Raw genomic sequence first — 25,954 nt, 5'->3', positions numbered from 1 at the left:
GTGTTCTTGTACACATTATTGAATTTGTTATTTTTTAAAGTGGCAACCAGAAAAATAAAAATAAAACTACTGTTCCCACAACACCCGCAGTCTGTGGTTCTCCTCCAAGACCATACGTGTGAGGAAAATTTAAAAAAAAAACTAGGAATCTTCTGAGTTTTGGATTCTTGGTGTAATATTTTCCCACTAGTGAGATATTTTCCAAACCGAGTCACGGACATTAAAAGCACCAACGGCCTCTGATGTGTGTTGTCATGACGGTCTCGGATATCTTTCCTCATGTTTGTCCTTCTTGTCTTTTGTTCCCCGATGCACGTCTCAGGCCTCTCGACTGGTCCAGGACAATAAAGATAAGCCAACATCACTTGTGGTCAGAGAATGTCAGACTCCATCCATGCAGCAGCAGCAACAACAACAACAACAACAACAACAGCAGCAGCAGCAGCAGCAACAACAACAACAACAGCAGCAGCAACTACAGCAACTACAGCAATTACAGCAACTACAGCAACTCCAGCAGCAGCAACTACAGCAGCAGCAGCAGCAACTACAGCAGCAGCAATTTCAGCAGCAGCAACTACAGCAACAGCAGCAGCAGCAGCAGCCACCACCACCACCTACACCTTCCCCATCGCAACCCTCCAAACCTGCAGAGCAGCCCAAGGTCGACCCCATCACACCGGCTGTTCAGCCACAAGGTAACGACTCACCTGGATTCTGTCGGCTGCTAAATTACTCTCTATAAAATACTCACTCTTAATAAATAAACTAATCATTTGGCCTGCAGGACGAGAACATTAATGGCAGTTTAAAAACGTTTGACCTGTAACTTTCTCAGCTCTGCCGTTCTTGAATGAACTAACTCCTGCTTTAATCTTCAGCGGAGGTTAACGAATAATCAATACTCGTGTTCAAGCACAGGTCACGGCAGCAGCTCGTTTACTTTCACTGTTCCTCGGCTTTTAATGCTTTTGGGGTTGTTTCTGCGATTTCCCTGAACTGTGGTCCCGAACATCACCTGACACCTAAAGCGTGGGTGGAGGAGCAACATTGTTTAAAAGCGGCAATGGCAGCGCACATTTTCAGACAACCTCTCCAGGGAGACATCGATAGTGTTGACTTTAGTTGCGCAAATGAAAAGCGCCTCGAACGGTTGAGTGTGATAAAAGAAAGCTAGAAAGCAGGAGTGAAATGAAGGCTTGAGGTGGGTTTAAATGCTGGTTCGTTAGTGTTGGAGAGGGTTTTGTTTTTTTCTACTCGCCCAAACTATCCGATCAGACTGCTTTCTGTTGGGGTTTGTAATATTGGCCGGGTCAGTAGTGAGCAGCTGATGTGATGTGGTGTTTTGTTGCCAACGCACGACGTGAAAACCACGTCACATCCCGCTGACTGCGACCGTTTCCCTACGACTAATATCCGGCAGTAGTCCCCCTGGTACCGCTCAAATCCCGTTTACGGCCCTGCTGCAAACCTCGTGTGTGTTATGTTCATTTGCCGCTTTAATGCGCCGCCACGGGGAAACGGTCGACAGTCAGTAGGCACCAAAACACGATCTTTCCAGTAGTGAGCTGGAGCTGCAGGCGGCAGGACTCCGGGCTCGGGCTTCCGGTTGGTTGTAACGTGTTGATCAGCAGCAGCAGCAGCAGCCTGAGGAGGATCAGAGCTGCTCGCGCTGTGGGAGGAAACGGGGAGGCGGACCCTGTTTTCAAGCTTTTCATTTACGGGTGTGAAGCGGCGCTGCAGCTTAAAGCAGCAGAGCAGCAGCAGCAGCAGCCTGGCTGTGTGTCTGTGTGTATTTTTGTCTGTGTGTATTTGTGTGTGTGTGTGTGTGTGCGTGTGCGCACGCGCGCGTCTGTCGGATCATCACAATACAGAGAGAGAGCATGTTTTCTGTCTGAACAAAGCGGAAGTTGCGCGGTAAGAAAATTCAGTTCATTTAACACAGATTGCTTTAAAGGCGACTTGATGTTTACTTTTGCTTTTGTGGGTTTTTATTAAAAAAACATTTTTTTTTTTTTATTTATTTTTTTTTTTTAAATAAGCCGACGCGTCGTTGCGATGGTGGAAGTGATTCATGATGGATTCGGGTTCAGTGTTTAGTGTTGACCGACAGTTTGTCACTTCAGATGTTCCGCTATTGTTTGGCCGTCGGCAGCAGGCAGGTGGATGTGAGGACTGACTGCCTCGGTTTGCGCGGAGATGCCTATAATGTGACAGTTATATACGTTTCATTATATCGCTATAATCATATGTAGCTTGTATTTGATGCCTCACTGCTTCAATTTGTTATGGCACAAAGAAGAAAAGAAAAAAAAACATAACTACCTAACTCAGAATAAGAATACATTGATTTAATTTAAACATGATGCCTTCATGGCGTTCATCAGAACTTTTGGTGGATTTGGCTTTTCACATTTCAGGCTTCAACCATGTATTTATTTATCTACAAAATGCCAGAGTACACATAAACTTTGACCTTTGCAGGCTCCTAAAGCAAAAAAAAAATGTCTATAAATGTCTTGTTTGCTCCATATTAAAGTCTAAAACCTCCAAATAAGCAGTTTACAATCACATAATACAAGAAAAAGCTGCCAAAAACTCACATTTCAGATAATTTTGGTGTTTTTATTATTTTCTTGATGAACTGATTAAGCGATATGTCTATAAAATGTGACAAAATGATACCAAAAATGCTCAATATCTTCATCTGGAGCTCAAAATGGCATATTTAAAGTGCTTTGTTCCTGACCAACAATCTAAAAAACCCAGAAATATGCAGTTTGCCATCACATATGACAAGAAAAGCATCAAATATTCACATTTGAATATGTGTGTGGACTTTTTTTTGCTGCTAAGAATACCTGAATTCATTCATCAGCTGCTTTTTCAGCTCTAATTTCATTCATACTGAAACATTGCTCACAGAGTACGCGCTCCTGTGTAGTAACTGGATGATGTATTTATTTTTCTGGTCCAGGAGGGGGCTCGACCAAGAAACCCAGCGCGGCACCGGGGACCCCACCGCCGGCCATGACCTCAGGAAATGAGAGCGAGGCGCCCACCGTGACGGGCAGCGCGCCGCACAACGGAGAGAACAAACCGCCCCAGGCCATCGTCAAGCCGCAGGTCCTCACGCATGTCATCGAAGGCTTCGTCATCCAGGAGGGAGCCGAGCCGTTCCCCGTGTGTGTGAGTACCTGGCAAAACAACCGGTGTGCACGCCCGCAGGGAGCCGTCGGCAGGCGAACTCGTGGTGACAGCTCACAGCTTCTGTTTGATTCAGTCATTAGTTCCAGGCAGATAGCACTCTGGAGCAGGGACACCATATGGATGGGTGTGTGTGTGTGTGTGTGTGTGTGTGTGTGTGTGTGTGTGTGTGTGTGTGTGTGTGTGTGTGTGCGCGTGTGTGCGCGCGAGAGTGTATAATGAGCAGCGCATTAAAACGTCGCACTTATTTTAAGGCTTAAAAATCCTTCCTTAATCGGTGTCATCTCCTTTGAAATTGAATGCGTTACAATCTCTAATCGGTCTCACAGTCTATCCGTTTGCCTGTGGATCAAATTTATATCTTCCCATCTGTATTTGTCTTATACAAAAAAAAAAAGAACAAAAAAAAAAAGAGTGTCAACACTGAACAACAGAATTTGGGTTCTCTGCCTCCTACTGGACATTTCATGTAACTGCTTTCTATATTTTATACAAACACACTGCGTCAATACAGATGAACATCATCAAAGAATGCAGCATCTGCATTATGAAAACCTCAGTATGGTACATTCAGTTATGGTTGTAATTTACGATTGACTGTTTTGTTTTTGTAGTAATGAATTAGTTGTATGTTTTATGAAATTACAAAATTCCTGTCCTTTTTTTTTTTTAATTTAACGATTTATACAATTCAAGGATGTAAAATTTTCTGATTGACTAATTGAATATTCGACTGATTTTTTTTTCCAGATCTATTAAATACATATTTCTTACTTTGATGAATAACAAACCGCTAGAGGAGATACTGTTGGCAAACTTAGCACAAAAATGGCTTTTATTTTTTTTTTTAATGCTCTTTTGCTTTGAGTTCTGTCACAAACTGGAGGAACGAATTTCCAGTAAAGTTGAGCTCAGACTGCGTGAATTCTGCCAGATTTTGATCGGTTTAGTCATCCGCAACACATTTCCATTGTCGGGCCTGAATGTGAACGTTGCTAACAACACTTTTTTTTTTTTTTTTTTTTTTTTCAACATGTCTGTGACGTGTGAAACTTCCAAACTAGACCGAAGTCTTTTTGTTTGATCGTTTCAACGCCACTTTGAATCCATTTATCCAAACTACGAGTTTTAACGGCACGTTGGCATCAACTGATTTTTTTTTTTCTGTCGTCGGGTTCACGTTTGCTGCCGTGATATTTGACAGAATGCAGCTGTTAACATAAAACAGTCCGGCTTTTGTCTTTAACCACAGCTCTTCCGTCTTAATCCTGGAGTGTGTCGCGCTTCATGTTGGTGCGCTTGTGAATATTTTCTCTCTGGCACCAGGTGGAGCGACTGCCCATTCTCATCGACAGCCCAAAGAAGCTGGATCATCAGCTGTCCTCAGACCCCGACAAAACTCCGGTCAGCAACCCGGCGAACAGCGACTCCGAGCCCGAGGACATGAGCCAACCAGGTGAGACCGAACTGATCAACATATAAAACATATAAAAGGTTTGTCTGTATTTCTTGCTGTAGATTTATCCTGTTTAGAAAGTGTATTATTATTTGATTATTCCACTTGAACAAAACAAAAAAAAAATTGATATTAGGGATTTTAAATCAAGTCCGTTTCATTTATACGACACATTAATACACAAAATAAGTTGCCTAAAGTGATGAATTTTAATCGTTTTGTCAGTTTTCAAAGAGCAAATTGTCTGACTTCGGAAGAAACCCAAATATTAAGCGGTGTGTCTTTAATATTGTTTCTGCTGCCGCGTCTCCCGCAGAAAAAGAAGAGCCCAAGCTGACATGCGAGTACTGCGGCTGGGTGGATTTCGCCTACACGTTCAAGGGCTCCAAAAGGTTCTGCTCGGTGGTTTGTGCAAAGAGGCGAGTCACCCCGGGTTTTTTTTTTTATAATCCTCTCTCCATGTGAACAATCGTCTGCTTCCTCTGTCGTGTCGTACCAAAAAGAGAAGCTTTGAAAACGGTGGATATTTTTCGGAAACAGGTACAACGTGGGCTGCACCAAGCGGATCGGCCTCTTCCATCCAGAGAGGAACAAACCAGCGAGTCGCTGGCGTCGAAGATCGCAGGGCCGCGCCAGTGTGGAGGCTAAAAAGCAGGTACGGAGACACACACACACACACACACACACACACACACACACACACACACACACACACACATTTACTTCTTCACTGATGTAAAACTTCCTCATTAACACTTTACCCCGCGTCAGATACCGCTTCCACTGCACATTTTAGACCCTGCACTTTTCACGCCTCGTGCTTTTTAATGAACTTGACTGTAATTTGGTCTCCGTCTGTCTTTTAAAGGGTCATTACGGCGCTCTATGATCTGCGTCAAACCTTTATTGGTGATCAGTGGGAATTGGAAAGCATTAATAGAGATTTTCTACCTGCTGCACGATTTGCAAAGACATCAAAAGCACCTGGATTTACTGGGCTTTTGGGGGGATTTTTTTTTTTGTGTTTTTTTTTTGGATATCTTTCAAAGAGTACTTTCTATGTTATCCTCAGGTAATATGAGGTAATAAATCAGAACAATGAATCCTGAAAATAACGTTGTCTTTCGGCTTGAGACATTTGTTTTTTTTAAAGGTTTCATAGCCACAATATCTCGAGTTACGTAACGTTTTGAGGGTTGGGTCTTGAACCTCCAGTTGTGGGTGCTTTAGTCTCACGGTTGGACCGGATAGTGGGTTTTATAATTCGGAGGGTAATCTTCGAGGTTGTAGTATCGACCTAATAACCCCATCGACTCCCCGCAGGTGTATTCTGGTCAGTTGAGGCTATTGTACATCATAAATGGTACTTATTACTACCTCTTTCATCTTTGCTGTGACTAATATAACGCTCCAGCAGTGTTTTACTGACGAGCCATCAGTTCCTCAAACCCCGAGTCCTGACGTCGTCCCCGACTCTCCTCCTCTCCAGAAGCTGTCCCCCTCGCCGCAGCAGACTCAGGGCGGCTCCGTGTCCTCGCCGCATCCCTCTCAGCCCAGTCAGGAGGAGTCCAGCCCGTGTTCGGACATGTCCAGCTACGAGGAGCCGCCGTCTCCCCTGTCAGCAGCCAGCTCAGGACCCCGGGTCCCCGCCCCGGCCCCGGCCCCGGTCCTCGTCCACCGGCAGCCCAGCAGGGCCTCGGACCAGGAGGGCTGCGGCGGGAGAGACGCGCCGTCGCTCTGTCAGCGCTTCTTACCCAACGACCCCACCAAGTGGAACGTGGGGGAGGTTTACGAGTTCATCCGTTCGCTGCCAGGTCAGTGGGGCTCATGCAGGGAAAACCTTCGACACTGGATTCCCTGATCATCGTTTGACAAGTGTGATAACTGCTGTTGTTCGTCTGCAGGTTGTCAGGAGATTGCAGACGAGTTTCGCTCTCAGGAGATCGACGGACAGGCCCTGCTCCTGTTGAAGGAGGACCACCTGATGAGCACCATGAACATTAAGCTGGGACCTGCACTCAAGATCTTTGCACGCATCAACATGCTCAAAGACTCTTAGCAGGAGTGTGTGGTTGTGGGTGTGTGAGTGGACCAAAACACTGACAGCACAGAGAGCTTACTGCACTATGACCTGGCCTTCTTCACACTACTGGACTTTTTGCTGTTGATACCGAATCTCACTCGAGCTCGACTTTATCGCACAAACAGATGGTACTTCCCGCGTCAGCTCAGTCACATGACGACTCGGGGTGTAACGGTACACTAAATTCAGAAGGCGGTATGAACCTCGGGTTTGGAGTCCACCGTTCAGTACGTTTTTGGTACTGTAGAGAAATAAGAAAAAAAAAATGTAATTAATCTGAAGTCTCTAATCAACCACAGTTCTTACTGTCATAGGAACTGGAGCTGCGAATAAGACGAAGCGTTAAATAAATGAAATTGAAATGTCCATAAAGAAAAGATCAGCAAAGTCTTAATGAACAAGGGACGTCACACTTCCGACATTTAAGTACATCCGGGAACTTCAGTATGTAGAAATGTACCGGTTCAGTTCGCCCTGTGAACCGAACGGTTCCCGTCAGAAGTCTTGACTTCACGTCCCCGAAGAATCAGGATGAAGGCTTGTACCGTTACACCCTCTGCGTACAGCACAGGGACAACTTGTATTTGCCGTTCATAGGACTGTTCGTGATGTCATTTATAGTGAAGCCTCCAGCACCTTGATCACACTTGGCAGCAGTGTGAGCAGGAAGCTGCTAGTCTGTGTTTACATGCGCTCACAGCAGCTGAGCAGCTCTGTGCTTGTTGGGAAAAAAAACAATGAAATCTGTAAAGGAGCCTTGCCAAAATCCAAAAATACCGATTTTTTTTTTTCTCACCTTTTTAAAAGAAGTGATTATATTTGAAAAGGATAAGTGACCGACTAGTTTACACCTGATATTAACACGAGCTGTACGACTGATGTTTTTTTTTGTTTGTTTTTTTAATGTTGATGCAGGTGTAACTACGTCCGTGTACGACTCTGCTCATCCAGACGCGGCATTTTACGCTTTAATTAGGGAGTAAAAAAGTAGAGAGCTGACCGGAAACGAGAGGAGAGAGAGAGAGAGAGAAATGGGAACAACATGATGCAACAGAGCACGTAGTGATTTATTCGGGCCTTGTTCTGAATAATAGCTCACCTGACTTCGCCTACTCCCTCCGCGTCTCAAGCTTCCTGTCCGAAAGCTACAAATTGCCCTTTCACCCGCAGAGAGGAAGAGCCCGTGTTCCTTGACCTTGAGACGTTAACATCATCTACCGTCAAGTTTGATCCGGTAAGATTTGATCACATCGCGGCAGAATTAAGATAACAAGAGTGCTTATTAATACCAGGTGGAGACGCAAAAGCTCTTATCAAATGTCTTCATCCAGATAACACCTCTCCATCCTGATCCCGCGATAATTCCAGATGTTAATGGGGTTTTGGATTCGGCCTGAGGAAAAAAACAACAAAACAAACTCTTACAAAGTTCAATGAAAGACGGTGAAGAAAATAAGGCGGAGGGAACAAAGCGGTGTGAGAATACACTACTGTTGAGTTGTGCCTGTGCTGAATCCAGCATGAGTGAAGTCTGAATTTATTATATTATTAGACATGTTTTTGTACAGTTTTGTTAGTGTGTGAATGAGAGAGGGGAAATGGCTGTGTGGCTGGGAACAGAAGATTGCATTCATTAATTTTCTCATTTTTATTCAGTCGGTGCTCCGTCGCCTTTTTTCTCACAATACGACTCTCACAGCTCCCGAATACAAAGCGCGAATGCGGGAGAAACCGTTTAAGCAGCTTCTTTTGTGACATCGATTTTCCTCTCGCTCGCCAGTTTTCTCCTGCAGGTTTAAACTGCTTGCAAATGATTTTTTTTTTTTTGGGGGGGGCACTTTTTCAAAATGATTTACTAAAATATGACATTGATTTCTTGTCTCTGTCTCGTAGGAGGACACCGACTCTCCTCAAACAGCCCTGCCTTTGGCACTTATTTTCTCTTTGGTTTGCTTTAATGTTACGAGCCGCTCGCCCTGACGTGAGAAATCTGGAGTGAGATTTGTGAAGCAATGCACACAACAAAAAAAAGTTTATACAGTATGTACAGTACATAGCAGCGCAGCAGTCATTTAAGTTATCCTTGTTATTTCAAAGCAGAAATTTAATGGTGTTTAGTATTTTGAAATATGCAAATGTATAAAAGATCTTCGGCCTGGGAGGTGTTTTTAATGTCTTTTTTTTTTTTTCTAATGAACAGATGATCATATCTATTTGTTTTGTGGGTGTGATGGACTTTTTTAGATAACGCTTTGTCAAATGCTCGTATTTATCAAAACGGTTTGTTACACATTTTGCATTTATAAATAATTTGCAATACAATTCTGTCTTTCTTATGCGTGTGTTGTCCTCTCGGACACTATTAGGTGTTTTTTATTATTATTATTTCGGGTTTCGGTGCTAAAAAAAAAAAAAAACTGCACGTTCACGTACCCAAATTGCAAACTGACGCGACAAACTTTCAACCAACATTTGGTTTATGAATCCTCTAATGTTAAATCAACACGTTTGTGGCAGTGTTACTTAGGAGGAAGTATTTATTTCAGGGCTTTGAGTATATTATATATTTGCTTCATGTCTACAGCTCTCCTCCCTGTCGATGTGCCTTCTTTAATTGACAGATTAGTTGCGATAAGACAATACAAACCCTAAACATAATCTAGTTACAGTGATTTAAAAGACAAAAATAGTGCGTGACCAAAATTGGAAAAGAAAAACGTACATTTACGAGGAATAACGCATACGTTTGGAACAGTTGAAATAAATCAATTTGCTAAATTATAAGCATAAAAACCAAAATACATCTTGGATGTCAATGGATTTTTTTTTTTTTTTTTTTTTCAAAGCTGTTTTGTTTTTAGAGACTACAGACAATTATAGAAAACATGACATGATTATATACAACATTAAAGGAGCAAAATAAAAACGCCCTGTCAACACAAGTGTGACTTTGAAAACTAAATGATCAGCTGTGTTATTTAGGTGCTTCGGGTTGTCCATCCTCTGGAGCTGCACTGAGCCTTCTCGTAGTTCCTGGTTTGTAGGAAACGGGGACATTTCCAGCTGTTCGCAGAGAATTATCTGGTTTATACAAACCGGCCGCTTTCCTCTTTGTTTCCACTGAAGTACAACAACAACAACAACAAAAAAGCGAACCGGTAGGACGAGTTTTTGTTTCAAACGCTGTGACGAGCTGCGGTTTTGTATCGCAGTCTGCAGGACGGGGCGGAGAGCAAGCAGAGACCCGACAGACGGCAAGTGACGCATCTTGTGTTTTGATTTGAGAACGGACCAAACCAAAAGTAGTACCGCCTTTTTCCGTTTTTAATACAGAAACCAATACGAGTCAACGAGTTGTTGCATTTACAGTTACATCGTGCGTCATACTACAGTCGCACAAACGGGTTTAGGTCGCGCGTTGACACGTTAACGAGGTCCGTCATTGTTGAACGACCCCCCCTCCCCCCTCACATCTCTTAGAATGGTTTCGCCCGGGTTTGAATTGAAGCTTTGATGTTCTTGAAAGTGGATTTTAAACGGATTCACGGTTACAGACGTCGGTGACGTTTCATCTGTCAAATCTGCAGGTCATAATAGATTAATCTAAATACCATCATCTGGTAAGATAAAGTGTGATTTTTTTAATTTTTTTTTTTATATTACGCCTCAGTTTGTGTTGCCGTTTTAACCATGTGGTATTTCAAATTGCTTAATAAGCAAGTTTTCGCAAAAATGATGCTGTGTATAGGAAGACAAGTATGTATGTATGTATTAGGTTTTTATCTGTGATGGAAATTACTACAATCCTGCACTGGAGTGTGATTTGAAGGTAGGCTACTTGTTCTTCACGAGTATTTCCGTTTTCTGCTCGACGTCAAAACATTTCAACTTTTACTCCCACAAAACTTGTAAAAGTTCATTTTCAGCTTTAAATTGAATTAAAAGTAAGCTATCCAGCAGCATATCGGTAAAATGTATATTCAGTTCCATGCAGTACTCATTCTGCATAATGAGCACTTTTATTTTTTTTTGATCCTTTTAAAAGTTAATTTTGGAAGAAAAAGTGCAAAACTTGTAACATCATTTCTGCTGGAAAAGGTACTTTTTCCAACGCTGCTTTATTTTGACTGTAATTTGACTTTGTTAGCTGCTATCTTTAACAAGCTCAATAATAGTGTTTGGTTGATCACAGTATTTTTCAAATTATTTTTCAGTGGTGGAAATGAATGGTGGAAGTACAAGTAACTTAAGTACTGTATTTAAGTACAATTTACAGGTACTTTACTTGAGTATTTACATTTGGTGCTTCTTTACCTCTAGTAATTTATATACGATCAATTTAACACTGTAAACTGGGACGTGGTGCATAATATCAACTACTTTTGATAATATAAGTCATTTTGCAGATTGTACCAGTACGTTTTTTAATCCGGGACATCTACTTGTAATTGAGTGGAGTTTTTTTTATTTTTCTTCATTGTGGTGCTGCTACTTAAGATCAGAGTATCTTTAATGTTAATTTAAACTAGAGATTATTTTCTCAATTCACTGTTTCATATAAACTCAGAAAACAATAATAAAAAAAAAATACCCAGTGAGATGTAACCTCTTCACAGTTGATGTTTCATTTGACCAACAGAAACCCGAAGACGGTTTGTTTACATCATAAATGAGAAAGAAAAGAGGCAAATCTTAACATGTTGAACTGGAACTATCTGTATTAGCCTTTATGAAAAAAAAGAACCGCAATCATTGATCAATGGAGTAATGTTCTCAGCCGTGAGTATTTTTATTACTGTACACACTGTTGAAACAAAAAGGGCAGTTTCACCGAGTTAATGAGTCGTTTAAATGTCGTAGACTGTTGCTGAAATGCCAAATCAGAGAGAGGAGGCCGCTGGCGATTCCCCCGCTGACCTTCCCCGCCTGGAAAAGCTGGACTCTCCTACAGGTACGGAGCTTTATTATAGCAGTTATTGTTTTCAGGCCCGTTCAGGGACCATTAGTAATTGAATTATTACCACCGTGGCAGTTTTAATTATCAGTGTGTGTGTGTGTGTCCTGTCTGTGGTGTCAGGGAGCCCACCCACCGCCTCATTATCCAGCCTGATGGAGCTGCAAAATTGCGTCTCCAACCTGAGCCTCGCGCACGAGATAGTGGTGAACGGAGACTTCTGCCTCAAACCCAGGAGCCCTCCCACAGACAGGCAAGAGAAGCACTCCTCCCGCTGAAGTCACCTTGGCTCTTCTTACTATAAAAGTGTTGTTTACCTCTCACCTTCAGCCTGGAGGACAGAGTGACAGCGATCGTCCACAGGGCGTTTTGGGACAGTCTTCAGGAGCAGCTGAGCAGCGATCCTCCGAACTACGACCATGCTGTCATCCTGCTGCAGGAGGTCAAAACGGTAAGTGTCTGCCAACGAGAGGAGCCACTGTGACCTACGACTCCGCTCTGAAAATATAATAAATAAAAAAAAACGTGTAGTTAAAGGCCACGTGAACAAAAACATGTTGCCAAACTTACACTGAAGAGATGTCGGACGACTGTCTTTATTCTTTATTACCTAGTTTTGTTGTCTAACAATTTGTCCGTAAGATGTCAGAAAATATGACATCACAAGTCCAACATGATTTCTTCAGATTGTTTTCTTTTCTATCAAACCTGTAATCAAAGATAATGATTAAAACTGTTGATTAAACATCACAATATCATATAATTCTCTAGTTCAATAATAATCAATAACCAAGCTTCTAAATGGAAAGCAGTGATTTGAAGTAACTTTTGTTTAATTTCCGTGTACGGTTGCAGGTAGAAGTAGCCCACAGACAATATTGGAAAAATCTTTACTTTCCCCATAAGATGTGCTCTTAAAATGAACGCAGGGGAAAGTTTGTCGTCTATTCTATTCATTAAATCTAACGATTGAAGGTGCTCAGTTTTAAACTATGATATTGACATCTTGTGTGATCAGGCTGGATACCTCTCTGAAATGTGCGTGCGTTTGGGTAAACCGAATGGATGAAGTGGAAATTCTTGACAGTAAATGAGTTTTTACCTTCAGATGCTTGGCTCGCTGCTGCTGCCCGCTCACGTCAGACTGAGGTCTCAGCTGGACGAGGTTCTGGACATGGAGCTGATCCGGCAGGAGGTGGACCACGGAGCTCTGGACCTCCACAGGCTGGCAGGATTTGTCATCAACACAATGGCGTCCTTATGTGCTCCGGTGCGCGACCCAGAGGTCAGGGCCCTGCGGGACCTCAAGGACCCCGTGGAGCTCCTGAGGTAAGGGGCAGATTAACACCACCTGGAATCAGTAAATCCAAGTAAACGACCCATAATTTCTGTATTTTTCCACAAGTCTAGATCACGCAGACAGCTGCATATCTGGAACAGCATTACTGCTAGCAAATATATACATATAAAATATATATAATATACATAAAACTGGACAAAGCTTTCAGGTCTAAAAAAATGAGGCCAATGCAGAAGTTCCTTAAACTGCAATAACATTGAGGGCCACTAGGGGTTGGCTCCAAAAAGGCTCTGGCGCCGTAGACTTTCTTTCAACTTCTCATGAAATAAAGTCAATACATTTTTTCCACAAGTTTTAATAGTGTCATTTGCTAAAGGGGGATGTCAAATTTCTACTAATTAATTTGTACTCTTTTTACTAGTAATGCAGCTTTAATGTAAAACAACAAAAAAAACAAAAAAAAAGTTTTGTTTGTGTGAGCGCGAGATCACTTCTGCACCCACTGCTCAGGTTACTTCTACTTCAAACTAAAGTAAAGGTGATTGTGATTTGCTGCGGTTGCTCCTCGACTCCCGAAGTTCAGTTGGCATTTATAAAAAAGTTACAAAACAATCTGAAAGTAATTCCTGCGCTCCTTTGATCAGGGAGATCTTCCACGTCTTGGGCCTGATGAAGACCGACATGGTAAACTTCACCCTCCAGAGCCTGCGGCCGCACCTCCTGCAGCAGGCCGTGCAGTACGAGAGGGCCAAGTTCCAGCAGATCCTGGACCAGCAGCCAGGTGAGGCGGCTTCACATCGCCCACCCGACTGACACACCGAGGGGTGACCGGTGATGAAGTTGACTTTGCCGGCGTGACATTTATGGTCACTGGAGATTTCAGTTTTCCAATTAAACACATTTTGAACCCGGTCGCTCCAAAGAGCCGTTCTGCCATTTGTCACCCTCTCGTATATATCAGGTGAGGAGCTGGACGGCCAACCACCGAACTCTGGCTCCGTTGGCTCGGATGTTCTGGCCGATCAGAGTCTCTGGCGCAGTTACAGGTTCTCTGCTGCTGACCTAGTCACGTTCACTGGGACACTAAATGTCTTAACGAAAACTTCTAGTAGCCTTCTTTTTTTCTAAACAGTTGGTGTCCTCAAACATAGTCAGAAAAGTAATTAGAGATACAAGCAGACAGGGCTGCAATCAATAATTATTTTCATTATCAATTAATCTGCTAAATATATTCTTGATTAATTGTTGTCTCTGTTTCCCGAACTCAAGTTTCCAGTTTTGTTCAGTCAGCGGTCCAGAAAGATATTCACTTAATTTCAGTGGAAGAGCAACAAATATTAAGAAACTGAAATAAGAACAGAAATTTAGGCTTTAAAAAAAAAAAAAATGTCATAACATGATCAAATATCTAAATTGTTGTTGATAATCTGATTAACAAACGTATCTTAATGTGGAAACATGAACTCGTCTGCATCCGCGCAGCTGAAAACACCGTGCATCCTGCAGTTGATCCGAATCGTTTGTATAGTTTCCGTGTTTATGTAATGTTCCTCCTCTGCAGCTTCCCTGGACAGCAGGCGGAGGAGGAGGAGGAGTCGTCCTCCGGCTCTCCGGGTCCTCTCGGCGCCACCGCTGTCCTCAACCGGGCCTACACGCGCCTGCTCCGCTGGGACCCGCGGGACCAGAAATATCCCGAGGTCAGCTGCAGCCGGGGAAAATGACGTCACGCCGCGCCTTTCATTAGGCCAAGTGATATTTTATTGATTAACGGGGAATATTCCACTTCCCTCCTCACACTGCTGCACGGCGAAGCCCGTGGCAAACGCGTCAAGAGTCGTTTTAGGACGGCGACTCTCCAGCCTTTTTAATCACATGTGACCTCTCAGCCTGTCACATGAACTCTCACACACATTAATCAACATCAGATGTGTTCAGGTGGTTTTAAACCGGATGTCTTTGAACACGACAGTCGTGTTTTTCATAGAACCGGTATGTCATGCTATGAAGTGGCTGAAGCACATTTTTCTACCATTTATCAGTTGTTGGTTTTTTTTTTTAGCTATTTATGCAAAAGTTTATCACTTAGACATCGATTACAAACAAATATGTAAATATTTTTTTTTTTAGCTTAAACATTTCTGGGGACAAATATCAAGTGAAAATGAAAACAAAGTAATGTTTGGATGGACTTTGCGTGCGCCAACAAATCCCATCTAAGCAAATCTTTCTACCATTTATCCATTTCTAGCCGTTTATTCAAACTGTTTATCAATTAGGCTCCTTAGAGACATTGATTTCTTCAGTTTATCTTTTTCTCAAGGCAAAAAAAGAAAAAAAATCAACAATTTGTCCATTTATTTAGCAAAAATTTTCAACAGTAAATTTATCCGAAATCTCACTATTTCTGATTTATCCTTTTATTCTCGCCAATAAAATTCCCCATTTACACATTATCTTTAACATCTACGTTGGAAAAATTACTCAGAGGCTTGGTTCAAAAATCAAACACGTCGGACATTTATTCTTGCCAGAAGGAGCGACTACATGCGCCCTCAAAGAGAGGTGTCCAGCATTGCTTCACGTCACTCCTCCGTAGGGCAGCTTTTATACAGTGGTGACGAACAGTTGACAGTCGCCCCCATTCCCTTTGTATCTGCTTTCGTATGGTGATACCGAGTTGGTTGTAGGTCACAAGATAAGGGGAGTCGTCAATTAGATGCGGAAAGTAAAACAAAAAGGAATCACTTGCAAATAAGAGAGAAACCAAAAGAGACTTTCCGGAGCCACAACGCAAATAAGAGGAAGAGACTAATCTTTTTTTTTTTTTTTTTTTTTCCATCAATCTACATCAACCAATTCACCATTCACTTTTTAGACATCAAATCCTAACTTCTATTTATTCAAATTAGTGAAGCTAAACTTCACTTTATACCTCCTGGTTAAGAATCACTGTTGTAAAAAAAAAAAAAAAAAAAATCCAGCTGTTGGTTTTCTTTGAATCAGATTCATGTGTACGTTGGAACGTCCCGGTGATTAACCGTGTGACCCTGACCTGTCCTCCACACGCAGACGGTGCTGATGGACCGAGCCCGCCTGGACGCTCTGGGCCGGCGGCTCCAGCTGCTGGTCCTGGAGGCGTCGGTGCTGCTCCTGACCAGCGCTCAGTGCGGGCCCACCGTTTTCTCCCTGCAGGGGTTTGTAGGTAAACTCAGGCAGTGCGTCACTGCCCTGCTGGAGGGCGGTCACACCAGGTAAGAGGGGGATGTGGCGACGCGTGTACTGGCTGTCACGGGGAACAGGTATCGAACGCGGAGGGGAACCGACGGAGGCGACAGCAGGCAACTGGCTTGTCAGAACAGATCCAGCTAACCTCGTTCGTTCTGCTCGTTGGAAAGCCCCGTCATCGTTAGCGGATAAATGCGGAACAGCTGCTTGCGAGCCTCGTCCCGGCCGGCTCACACTCGGCACTAAAATATCGTTTATTTCTTCCCTAATCACCTTTATTAATATACAGTTTTATTCAAGTTTAAATCCCTTTAGTGAGAACATTAAATTACTTCAATTAGACTCAGGAGTCTTTACTTAGCAGGATAAATTTGTTGGCCTGTGATCTCATACTCACCTGATGAAGCCTGCTGGTGATTGGCCTGATGCCTGTTTCCTGGTGCTGCAGGGAGGCTGACCTGAAGGGGGCCCTGTTGGGTCTGGGGGAGACGGTACTGCAGCAGGTGACCGAAGCTGCGAGCCGCCAGGGAGGAGCAGCGCTGCCTCAGGAGAACCGGGATCTGCTGAGGGGACAAATATCTGACCTGTGGAAGCACAACAACCCTGTTCGCACACTTACAGGTCAGACATGAACCCAAACGTTCATAAAGGATTCACTGAAGTAAAAAAAAAAAAAAAAAAAAAAGAGAAATTATGGAAATGGATTAACATTTCCGTGTTTATAGCTGCACATTGGTAAAAGAAAACAATTCAATTAAAGAATTGCAGCATTTTTTTTTCATTTTTTTTAGGCCGTTTAAAGTTCATGTTTGGAGACGCACCGTTTTCACTGCAGAGGAGAAACATGACTTTATTTCTTGTCTGTAAAATGTCAGAAAATATTTCTATCAGAACTCGCTGTGACATCCTCATACTGCCTCTGTTCTAAAAAACCAACACTCGCAACAATAAAATATTTAGTTTGCTCTTGTATATGACAAAAGAACATGCCAATCGTTCGATTTAAAGATCTGGGAGGATGTTCTGCATTTAGTTTGAAAAACGATTGATCAAAACCACACAACGGTGAAATATTTATTAGAACATACGTACACCAGCTTATATTTTATAGATTACATGATTCAGAATGTATAATTATGTTTATCAACTAACTGTTTAATCTGTAATGCAGAATTAGGAGAAAGATTATATAATCACATTAGTGCTGGATACTGAAGGGTTTAACAGCTAAACCAATCAGACGACATCAGGTTGGTGGTTTAGAAAACTCCCAACCTTTCAGGCTGATAAAATGTCGAGGAACATTTTTTGATCTTTTTTTTTGTTGTTGTCGTTTTGATTAGGGAAGATTAATAAACTCTTGACATTTTGAGGATACCACATCGTACTGCCACAGAGTTTGGGTTCTCTCTGTGCTTTAAAACTTGGACGCTGCTGCAGAGCGCTGACTCCTTTCTCCCTCCCTCCCTCTCTCGAACAAACACAGGAGAAAGGGTACAGGGCTTCCTCAAGGCCACGCTGCAGGGCGGCCCCGCTAAAAGGAGTCCGGAGCCGCCTGCTTCCCTCAGGCCGGTGAGCGCTGAGCTGGCCGAGCTGGGGACGGCCTTCGGGCGAATCGTCCACTTCAACCGAACAGTCTTCGGTCCCTTCTACGCACCCATCCTCAGGAAGCTGCTGTTCCCGCCGGGGGAGGCGGAGACCGGGGAGGACTCGCGTTAAACTGAGAGGTCACCAAGGCAACCGACGGTGTAAATACAATGAATGAAAATGTTTTTCGATGTCAAAATATACAACGACGCAGCCGAATTAATCGTTCTTCCTGTTGCTTAAGAGACTTTTACAGTCGCCAGGAAGGGAATATTTTGTTAAAATTCCAAATCAAAGCACGAGGCAGGTACTGAATATCTTAACCACTAATCTGAGGGCATTAGAAAAACCTATGCGATTTTTTTTTTTAAAAGCTTTAACCTGGACAGAAATTACTGACATTATGAAGTGTTAATGAGAAAATTCCTTCATCGGTCACATTAAGGGTGTTTTCTCACCAACCTTGTTTCGTCCAAACCAGAACAACAGGCGTGAAAGGTGCCTCGGGCCAGAGGACCAAAATTTTGTCCGACCAAGATTTCTCAGTTCGGCTCAAAATTAATCACAGTTTGGTTCATTTGCAGTGTGAAAACACTTTCTGGATAGTTCAGGCTTTTGGATCAGTTACAGAAAATAAAGATTTTTGATCTGAAAAATGCAGAAACTTACAACCTATTTTCTGATTAATATAGCAATATATATAGATAGATCTCTCTCTGTCTCGATAGAGAGATAGATACCAATCAATGTCAAGTACAGGGACGTTAAGTATGTCATGCAAAATATTTAGTGCGCTCAAACGTTTACAATAAAAGCATGAACCTCAGTCTGGACTTTCAGGTGTGAAAACGCCCTTATTCATAACGTGACTGATGAGTGTGATTATTATAGGATGTTTTTAAAAAGCCAAGTACCAAAGACAATATGCTAACAGTTTGTAAATAATACTGAAGCTTTAATATGTAGCGGGTTACCTTTATATTGACAGATGTTTATGTACAGCTTACCAAAGACAGAATGCACTTTTTATTGATTTTTTTTTTTTTTTCCCTCTTGTTTTTTTTGTGGGTTTTTTTGTTTGGTTTTTTTTGCATCTTTAATTAAAACCAAAAATATACTCAAGTGTTTCCTACAGTTGTTGACATTAGTTGGGTGTTGGGGTGGGGAGGAGGAGAAGGGGGATGTGGGTTGGGGAGGAGGGTACTATACAGGAATTTATTTGTAAACAAATACAAAAAGTGATCAATTTTCATTTTTCACCAGCCATTCAAACAGCGCACGTTAAAGACCAACAAATGAAAACACACAAATCAAAAAGCCTGACTTGGTTCACTTTGATTAATGTTTAACAATATTCTGGGAAAACCATAACAGGAGACACTCACGTCACTCACTGGGCTGAGCTCAACCAAAAACAATCAAACAAACAAAAACTTCGTCCGACTTGTGATTTTGTTAAAAATCGAATTCTTTTGTTTCGGAGTTGTTTTCATTACAATAATTAATAACGTTCAGATAGTTGTTGGTGGTTTTTTTTTGTGTTATATGTTACATTACAAAAAACGGAGTCCATTTTCTTTACGGGGAGAAACAGTTTTCAGTTTATTTACAAGACATCTTCTGACTGTTGAGATAAACTGGGTCGCAGCTGACTGACAGCAGCTATGAAAGGAAGCGTCTTTGTGACGGAGGCGCCGCACATCTTTTATCTGTTCCTCCAGTTCCAGGAGGCCATTAGTGTCCATTTATTCCCATCTTTCTTATGTTGCATCATCCATCACAGTGAACAACGAGTTCACATCGATGTTCCTCAGCGTTACATTATCGTCGTGTGGCTATAACTGCATCATAAAAATAATGACAGTGTGACAGTTTTGCAGGTGAGAAGTTCACCATCACGGATCACACGGCGTAAAGTTTCATGAGTCGGCAGGAATATTTTCAGATCATATGGAAATAAATTACACACCAGAGGATACCTGGAGTGAAGCCACATTTCTAAAAAGGTTGGAGTATCATTTGAAGAATTTTTAATATCATGGTTTAAAACATGCAAAAACATTGGAAATGCTCCTTTAAATTTGACTGACTGCTGCAGGTTCTAGTGGAACAGATGAGAAATTGCAGATAAATATATATATAACTAATATAAAACTTTTACTTTGTGTTGTATAAATGAATCAAGGACACGTCATTTCCTGCTACCCTTCACAGTTGCAGTTTGAAAAATGTTTTGGAAATCTTTTTCTATCATGCAGCAAAGTAATTCAATCATTTTTTTTTCATTTCTGAGGATTCTGGAAATACCAACAATATCGACCCAGCAATTTACCGTTATATGTTTTTCAACGACCTCCAGGCACTCGGCTGCTCGGCTCTACTACAACTTGAATGCAATAAAATACTTGACAGGCACAAACTAGAGTAATCATTTGTTTCGAGTAGAAGTTGAATCACTAATCTCTTCAGCATCACAAAAATAATCACCATGTTGTTATTTTTGTACTTTAACCTTTAAACAGCTGGTGTAATGTTTCTTAACTACTCAGCCATATAAAATAAATCAATGCTGACAACAGAATTGAGAGGGATTCTTTAGTCTTTGTATTATTTAATTTCATTAATATAATATTGCTTTGAAATTTGAAACAGTCTCACATTTTCATTGACAAACCATACTCCGTCCACAAACATGGGCAAAGCATTGTATGCTGGTAGTTTCTTTTCTTTTTTTTTTTTGTCCCCCTCTACATTTTGTTACCCTTTAATAATTCCCACAGTTCCTATCGTCAATAGACCTGAATCAATAGAAATGCTCATTAATGGTCTACAGTGCTCTAAACATTACAATACCTACATGACAAGATCAGAAAGTCACACGGAGGCCAGGAAATAGACTTGACCTTTCTGACTGACCTTTCTCGAGACGGGAGTGATACGCAGGCTCCCGTTTAGCCGGTGATGTGGGGCCACGGGTTACCTTTCATCTGTGTGTTGGGATTCATCTCAGGGGGCAGTGGAGGAGCAGGGGGATGTACAGAGTGAGATCTAAATGTCAAGAGTAGCGCTGGTTGGCCCCGCGCATTGCGTAAGGCTTACCTCTCAGTTTCTCTCTCTACCTCTTTTCCACTGCTCTGCCCGCTAAAACTCAACACACGCAAAACACACTCGCATCGGCTGCTCCCCTTCAACTCACAGCTTGGTATCCGGAAACTTGAACGCTGGGGTGAGCTACACAAGGAAAACACCAATGTTAAAAAGACCGGGTTACATGCACAGCCATCATCATGCCACCAAAACTTGCTTTAAATAGCTGCTGCTCATTAAAGTGTAATGCTTTTTTTTTTTTTTTATATTATGCATCCATACTAGAGCAGGTTGTCTTGGTGACACACAAAATGGAAGTACATACGTGACAAATTGTTGGGAGGAATGGCGACGATGGCAAAATGGGGGGGGGGGAGATGAGGACGGGTCGCTGTGTTGGCGCGTAACAAAGAGAGGGAACATAAAAAGCGAATGGCAGATGAGTGAGAGGAGACGAGACACTGCTACGGTACATACAAAGACTGCTCAGGCCAAGTGCAATCAAAGGGTACAAAACACAAAAACACTGCCAACATGCAAATCGCCAGTGGAAGCCAACAGTTAACGGTCAGAACGGAGTGGCAATGACACGGCCGCGGCACCACACACACAGACCGCTCACGTCGTAACAGTCAGTCTCCAGACGCACCGCCTTCTGGAGGGGAGCTCAATCCCTCCCTCCTCCCGCAGAACACAGAAACAAGGACAGTGGCCGGTGATGTAAACGGTAACGGTCCAAACCCCCATGAGGACAAGACAAGAAACAAGGCATACAAGCACACACGGCAGGTAGTGCACACGGGGGAGAACCCACAGATATGTGTCGACTCCACAACGAGCATTTTTCAGTCACAGTGCAGGAGTAAAAATCCCTAAAAAATAAAAATTAAAAATTAAATTAAATTAAATCGGTGTCGTGTTCTCGGCGGAACGAATCCATTCGTATCGACGCGACGTTTAGATTTTGCCCTTTTAAAATGTACGGGAATTACATTTTTTTTCCACCGCTGTTTATTTTGTCAAGTGACATACCTTGCGAGTACTGTACCTAATTCTAAATTGGTGTGAAACGGCATGAATGCATATCCATGTAACCATGATAATAAGATGCTATGTAGGGAAATGTGTCCCAAAATTGTGCAGGGGGTTCATTAATACACTCCAGTTAAATGAAATCTTGTTGAAGCGTTTTGTTCGATGACCAAAATTGTGAAATGTGGAGCCAAAGTCGGTACACTCGATATGCTTGGTTTTTTTTTGTGGTATTCTCTATTTTTTTTTTTTTGCTTCAGTTTGTAATAACGTCGGATCCTTCCCGGTCCCGACTTAAATCACTCTGTCCCAAAGTGTTTCAGTTTGCCCCCGTCTATCAAAAAGTATCACAAAATGCACTTACGTCCCATTTGCACCGTAAGAAAAGAAAACAAGGTTTTTAAAAGGGATAGTGCCATGATCTTTTAACACAGTGTTTGTTTTTTTGGGGGGATATTTTTACTTTTAAATTGACAAGAAGAAGATGCTGTGATTTGCAGGCTCTCAGCGCTACCATGATGCTGAGAGGCACTGGGCAGTACAAGGCCAGAGCAAAGACTCCTCCTGACAAAACTGTACCATCATCAGAGCAACAAAATCCCAGCCAGTCACAGTCAATTCAATATACCAGGAAATCAGAAGTGTTGTCTTTTTTTTTGTTGTCTTTTTTAAGTCTTTCAGAAGTAGGGTGGAGGCGTGCAGTTGTTGGGTGGTGGTGGTGGTGGTGTTGTTCGGGGAGGTCGGAGGGGAGGCCGGTTTTTTTTTAGTTGATTATAGATAACCGAAATGAAGTAAGGCCGTTGTCCTCGGTAAAGTGAAGGAAAGTTGTCCTCCTGCGCGTGAGTGTACGAGGTCTCGGTTCTTGGTTCGTTTGGAGTTCAGACATCAGTGATAAGATTCGTGACCGATCCTTAGTGGTCTCGCTATGAGTATTTTACAAATGCGTAGAAAAAAAAAAAAAAAAGAAGACGAAGAAGAAGATCTTTTGCTGCATGTTTGCCGTTTTGTCTTTCATTGATTTAATTGTCCATCTTGCACCCCATGCTAGCAAAGCAGCCTCCTCATAGTGCCTCACAGTGGTAGATGCCTGGTAAGACAGGACAGGCTACAGATGGAGAAAGAAACAAATAATAATAACTGACTCGGGGCAAAACAACCAAACAACTCAGTAAATACAAAATAATGCTGAAAAAAGAATCAGTTATATTTGACAGGTTTGTTCATTTAAATTCTTATAAGTTAAAAAAAAACCATTAAAAGGAAAAAGTTCCAACATTTTGGGAAATATTCTTTCTCTAGCTGGTCAGCTTAGTTTAGCATAATGACTGGAAAGAGCAAGCCTGCCTGTCGAAAGTTAACAACCCTCTCCCAGAACCTCTAAAGATGACTAATTTAACTAACATAGATTGTTTGTTTAATCCATACAAAACTAGTTCAAACTCGTCAATTATAAAGATGCGATCGTGGCAGCGAACGGTGGTTGTACAGTTTGTACAAAACCACCCTGTGAAATTTGTCGTCGATAAGAGATGCTGGTTGTCAGATTTTGTTGCAGCTTCGTATTTATTATGCAGACGTGAGAGTGGTGTCAATATTCTCATCTAACTCCCTGCAAGAAAATGAAATAATCATACTTCCCAAAATGTCAAACGGTTAAACACACTGACCCTTTTAGTGTCACTGTACAGTGAAAACTCTATTTTACTTAATTCTAGGAAATGCTGTCGGGTCAGTGTGGCGTCTAAATGCAGAGCAAAATAAAAATGAAAATGCTTGTTTTGCCTGTGGTGAATCAATTTCTTTTTTCTTTAAATGGAAAGAGGAATTGTATATTATAAGTCGCTTTGGATAAAAGCGTCAGCTAAATGAAATGTAATGTAAAAAAAAAAAATGTAAAAGAAGAATAATAAAGATGCAACCTTTGGGAGCTATCGGGGATTTGGAGGCAGATGCAAGTTGTCAGGAGGAGGAGGATGAGGAGGATGAGGCAGTTTGGTTGAGAGAGCAGGGCCACTGTAAAATGAGATCAGTCCGGGATCATCCGTTCCAGGGCTCCGCCATTGGCTGCAGCAGCAACAGGCGAGGGAGGCTGCCGGGGGGGAGGGGGGGGGGGTGGGTGATGGGGAGGCACGGGAGAGCCGCGGGAGTGTTTGTCATGGCAGGTAGGAGGTTGGTGTGGGTCGCTGGGCAGGGCAAAGGAGGGTGCGGGAGTAGGCAGCCCTGAGGGATGCTATACCATCACAGTGAGAAGGCACGGGGCTCACTTGTATATATGTGTGAGTGTGTGCGTGTGAGAGAGGGAGATAAATAGAGAACCGGATGCAGGGGGGAGAGGAAAGTACGAGGGGGTGCAGAGGGGCGGCTGCGGGGATCCGGCCTCAGAATATGGTGGTCTCGTACTTGGTGCTGACGGGGCGCCTGTTGGAGTCCCGCTGGTCCAAGAGCCAGGTGGTGCTTCCCAGGGAGTGCATGTCTGCGTCCATCTCCAGGGGGTCGATCTGCCGGAGGGAGGGAGGGAGGAGGGACGAGAGGAGGGCGTGAGACGTGTGGCAGTGGAGGCCATTGCGCCACACTGACAAGTCCTCAGGTCACACACGTGCACGTGGATTAGAGGTACAGTCCAGTGATCATGTTATAATCACAGACACTCAGGGCTCAATCCACAGAATGGATGATGTCTGACAGAAAGCACACTCGGCCTCTGTAAGCCGCAGCAGTAAACCAAAGATACGACCCTCAGAGTTAAAAAAAAATAAAATAAAATGCTGATTAGTAGTTCAAAAGCAACATGTGCTCTACACCAGTGGCTACTGTCAAAGCATGAACAGTCAACACACGCAGTTCTACAAACATTATGCTGATCAATTTACTCGAGAGCTACATATGAATGTTAAATAGCTACAAAATCTCACGGTAAGCATTTGATATTTAAAAATTCCCTGCTTATGGATGACACCTTCAATTCATGATGCAGTTTTAAAAAAAAAAAAAAAGAAAAGGAGAGAACCATCCAACAGAGACAACTTCAACCGTCATGGTACTGCCGTGATGGATCAAACTCTCACTTTAGCCAGCAGTCTTCATAAAGAGAAAGTCAATCACATCAAGAAAGCCTCTCGTCCCTGAATGTGTTGAACCACAAAACTTGAACTAATCGCAATTTAAACTCTAAAATGTGAGATGAAGATGAGCGATGGGAGAGTAAAAGGGATGAGGAGAACGTTTATGGTTGGAATATTAAAAACCACAAAACAAAGGAGACAAAGTGCACTGCGGCACGCCGACAACGGGAGAAAAAGAAACGGGGGGAGGGGGGGAAATCGGTGTGTAAGCAGATGTATGATGACTAAAAGGACTGAATAGAGGAAAGGAAAGAGAAGGACCTGGACTCCAGGGCTAACAGAGTGCAACGGGAGGAAGGAGGGACGGTGGGTAGTACACGTGTGACAGTGACAGCAGCGGCATTCGAGCAGAGGGGCACCCTGGGAGGCAGGAGGACCAAGAAGACAAGAACAAAGACATGTTAAAAAAAGAAGAGAGAAGAGGGACACAGCATTTTAACACACTGACTGGACTGTGAAGAAAACAAATCCAGCTGCAGCAGTAGGAGCAGTTCATCACCTGTTTTTAAAGCCAAAGGAGGGAATCCCCCCAAAAAAACGCTCTTCCTGTGTTCCTGTCATATAATCGTTCATTAAACCTTGTCCCCCCCCCCCTATAGTGACAGCCCAATCTTAGCTTATTTATTTAAGTCCCCTTTGCAGTATTTTTCTTTTAAACGAGTTAGTTGAACCGAAGCGGAAACCAACAGTGACATCACCCAGTGATCTGTGAACTGATGTACTGAAGCCTCACGATCTTGCTATTTATGAGTCAGAAAAAAAAAAAAAAGTGGGGAGAAGTTAGCAGTGGGTCTGAACCAGAGGACACCCATAGCAGAAACCTGACTGCAATACACATCTGTCAATCAAACAGACATGCCCCTAAAAATACTGCTTTTTGAGTCCTGATATCTAACTAATA

General features: G+C 42.6%; 3 protein-coding genes across 7 annotated transcripts in view; 2 read left to right on the top strand and 1 right to left on the bottom strand.

Annotated features, from left to right (window-relative positions):
- The window catches only part of phc2b (polyhomeotic homolog 2b (Drosophila)), a 32,782-nt gene extending 23,714 nt beyond the window's left edge, over positions 1–9,068 (top strand). The window contains exons 9-15 of the mRNA XM_069691167.1: positions 323–698; positions 2,978–3,189; positions 4,534–4,663; positions 4,980–5,082; positions 5,204–5,318; positions 6,153–6,477; positions 6,568–9,068. Coding sequence (XP_069547268.1) covers positions 323–698; positions 2,978–3,189; positions 4,534–4,663; positions 4,980–5,082; positions 5,204–5,318; positions 6,153–6,477; positions 6,568–6,722 — 1,416 coding nt within the window. The 3' untranslated portion in view covers positions 6,723–9,068. The remainder of the gene's footprint in view (positions 1–322; positions 699–2,977; positions 3,190–4,533; positions 4,664–4,979; positions 5,083–5,203; positions 5,319–6,152; positions 6,478–6,567) is intronic.
- A 1,004-nt stretch (positions 9,069–10,072) lies between these two features.
- LOC138616384 (T-complex protein 11-like protein 1) lies at positions 10,073–17,968 on the top strand. The gene is made up of 11 exons (XM_069690624.1): positions 10,073–10,366; positions 11,607–11,697; positions 11,824–11,953; positions 12,031–12,151; positions 12,809–13,029; positions 13,645–13,786; positions 13,962–14,065; positions 14,562–14,697; positions 16,070–16,251; positions 16,674–16,846; positions 17,712–17,968. The coding sequence occupies exons 2-11, from the start codon at positions 11,619–11,621 to the stop codon at positions 17,942–17,944; spliced, it is 1,521 nt and encodes a 506-aa protein (XP_069546725.1). The 5' UTR covers positions 10,073–10,366; positions 11,607–11,618; the 3' UTR covers positions 17,945–17,968.
- Positions 17,969–18,740: 772 nt separating this feature from the next.
- The window catches only part of anks1ab (ankyrin repeat and sterile alpha motif domain containing 1Ab), a 44,586-nt gene continuing 37,372 nt past the window's right edge, over positions 18,741–25,954 (bottom strand). For 2 of the 5 annotated variants that reach the window (XM_069691189.1, XM_069691192.1), the window contains 2 exons: positions 25,315–25,413; positions 18,741–24,429 (listed from right to left, as the gene is read on the bottom strand). In XM_069691189.1, coding sequence (XP_069547290.1) covers positions 24,310–24,429; positions 25,315–25,413 — 219 coding nt within the window. In that variant the 3' untranslated portion in view covers positions 18,741–24,309. The remainder of the gene's footprint in view (positions 24,430–25,314; positions 25,414–25,954) is intronic. The other 3 variants (XR_011310607.1, XM_069691190.1, XM_069691191.1) reach the window with 3 other exon arrangements.

Source organism: Brachyistius frenatus, unplaced genomic scaffold (genome assembly GCF_029030835.1).
Source record: "Brachyistius frenatus isolate BFR_SWC_R1_liver_20210118 unplaced genomic scaffold, ASM2903083v1 Contig_10, whole genome shotgun sequence".
Taxonomy (NCBI): domain Eukaryota; kingdom Metazoa; phylum Chordata; class Actinopteri; family Embiotocidae; genus Brachyistius; species Brachyistius frenatus.
The sequence above is the reverse complement of the archived record's forward strand: the minus strand, read 5'-3'. Positions and strand labels throughout refer to the sequence as shown.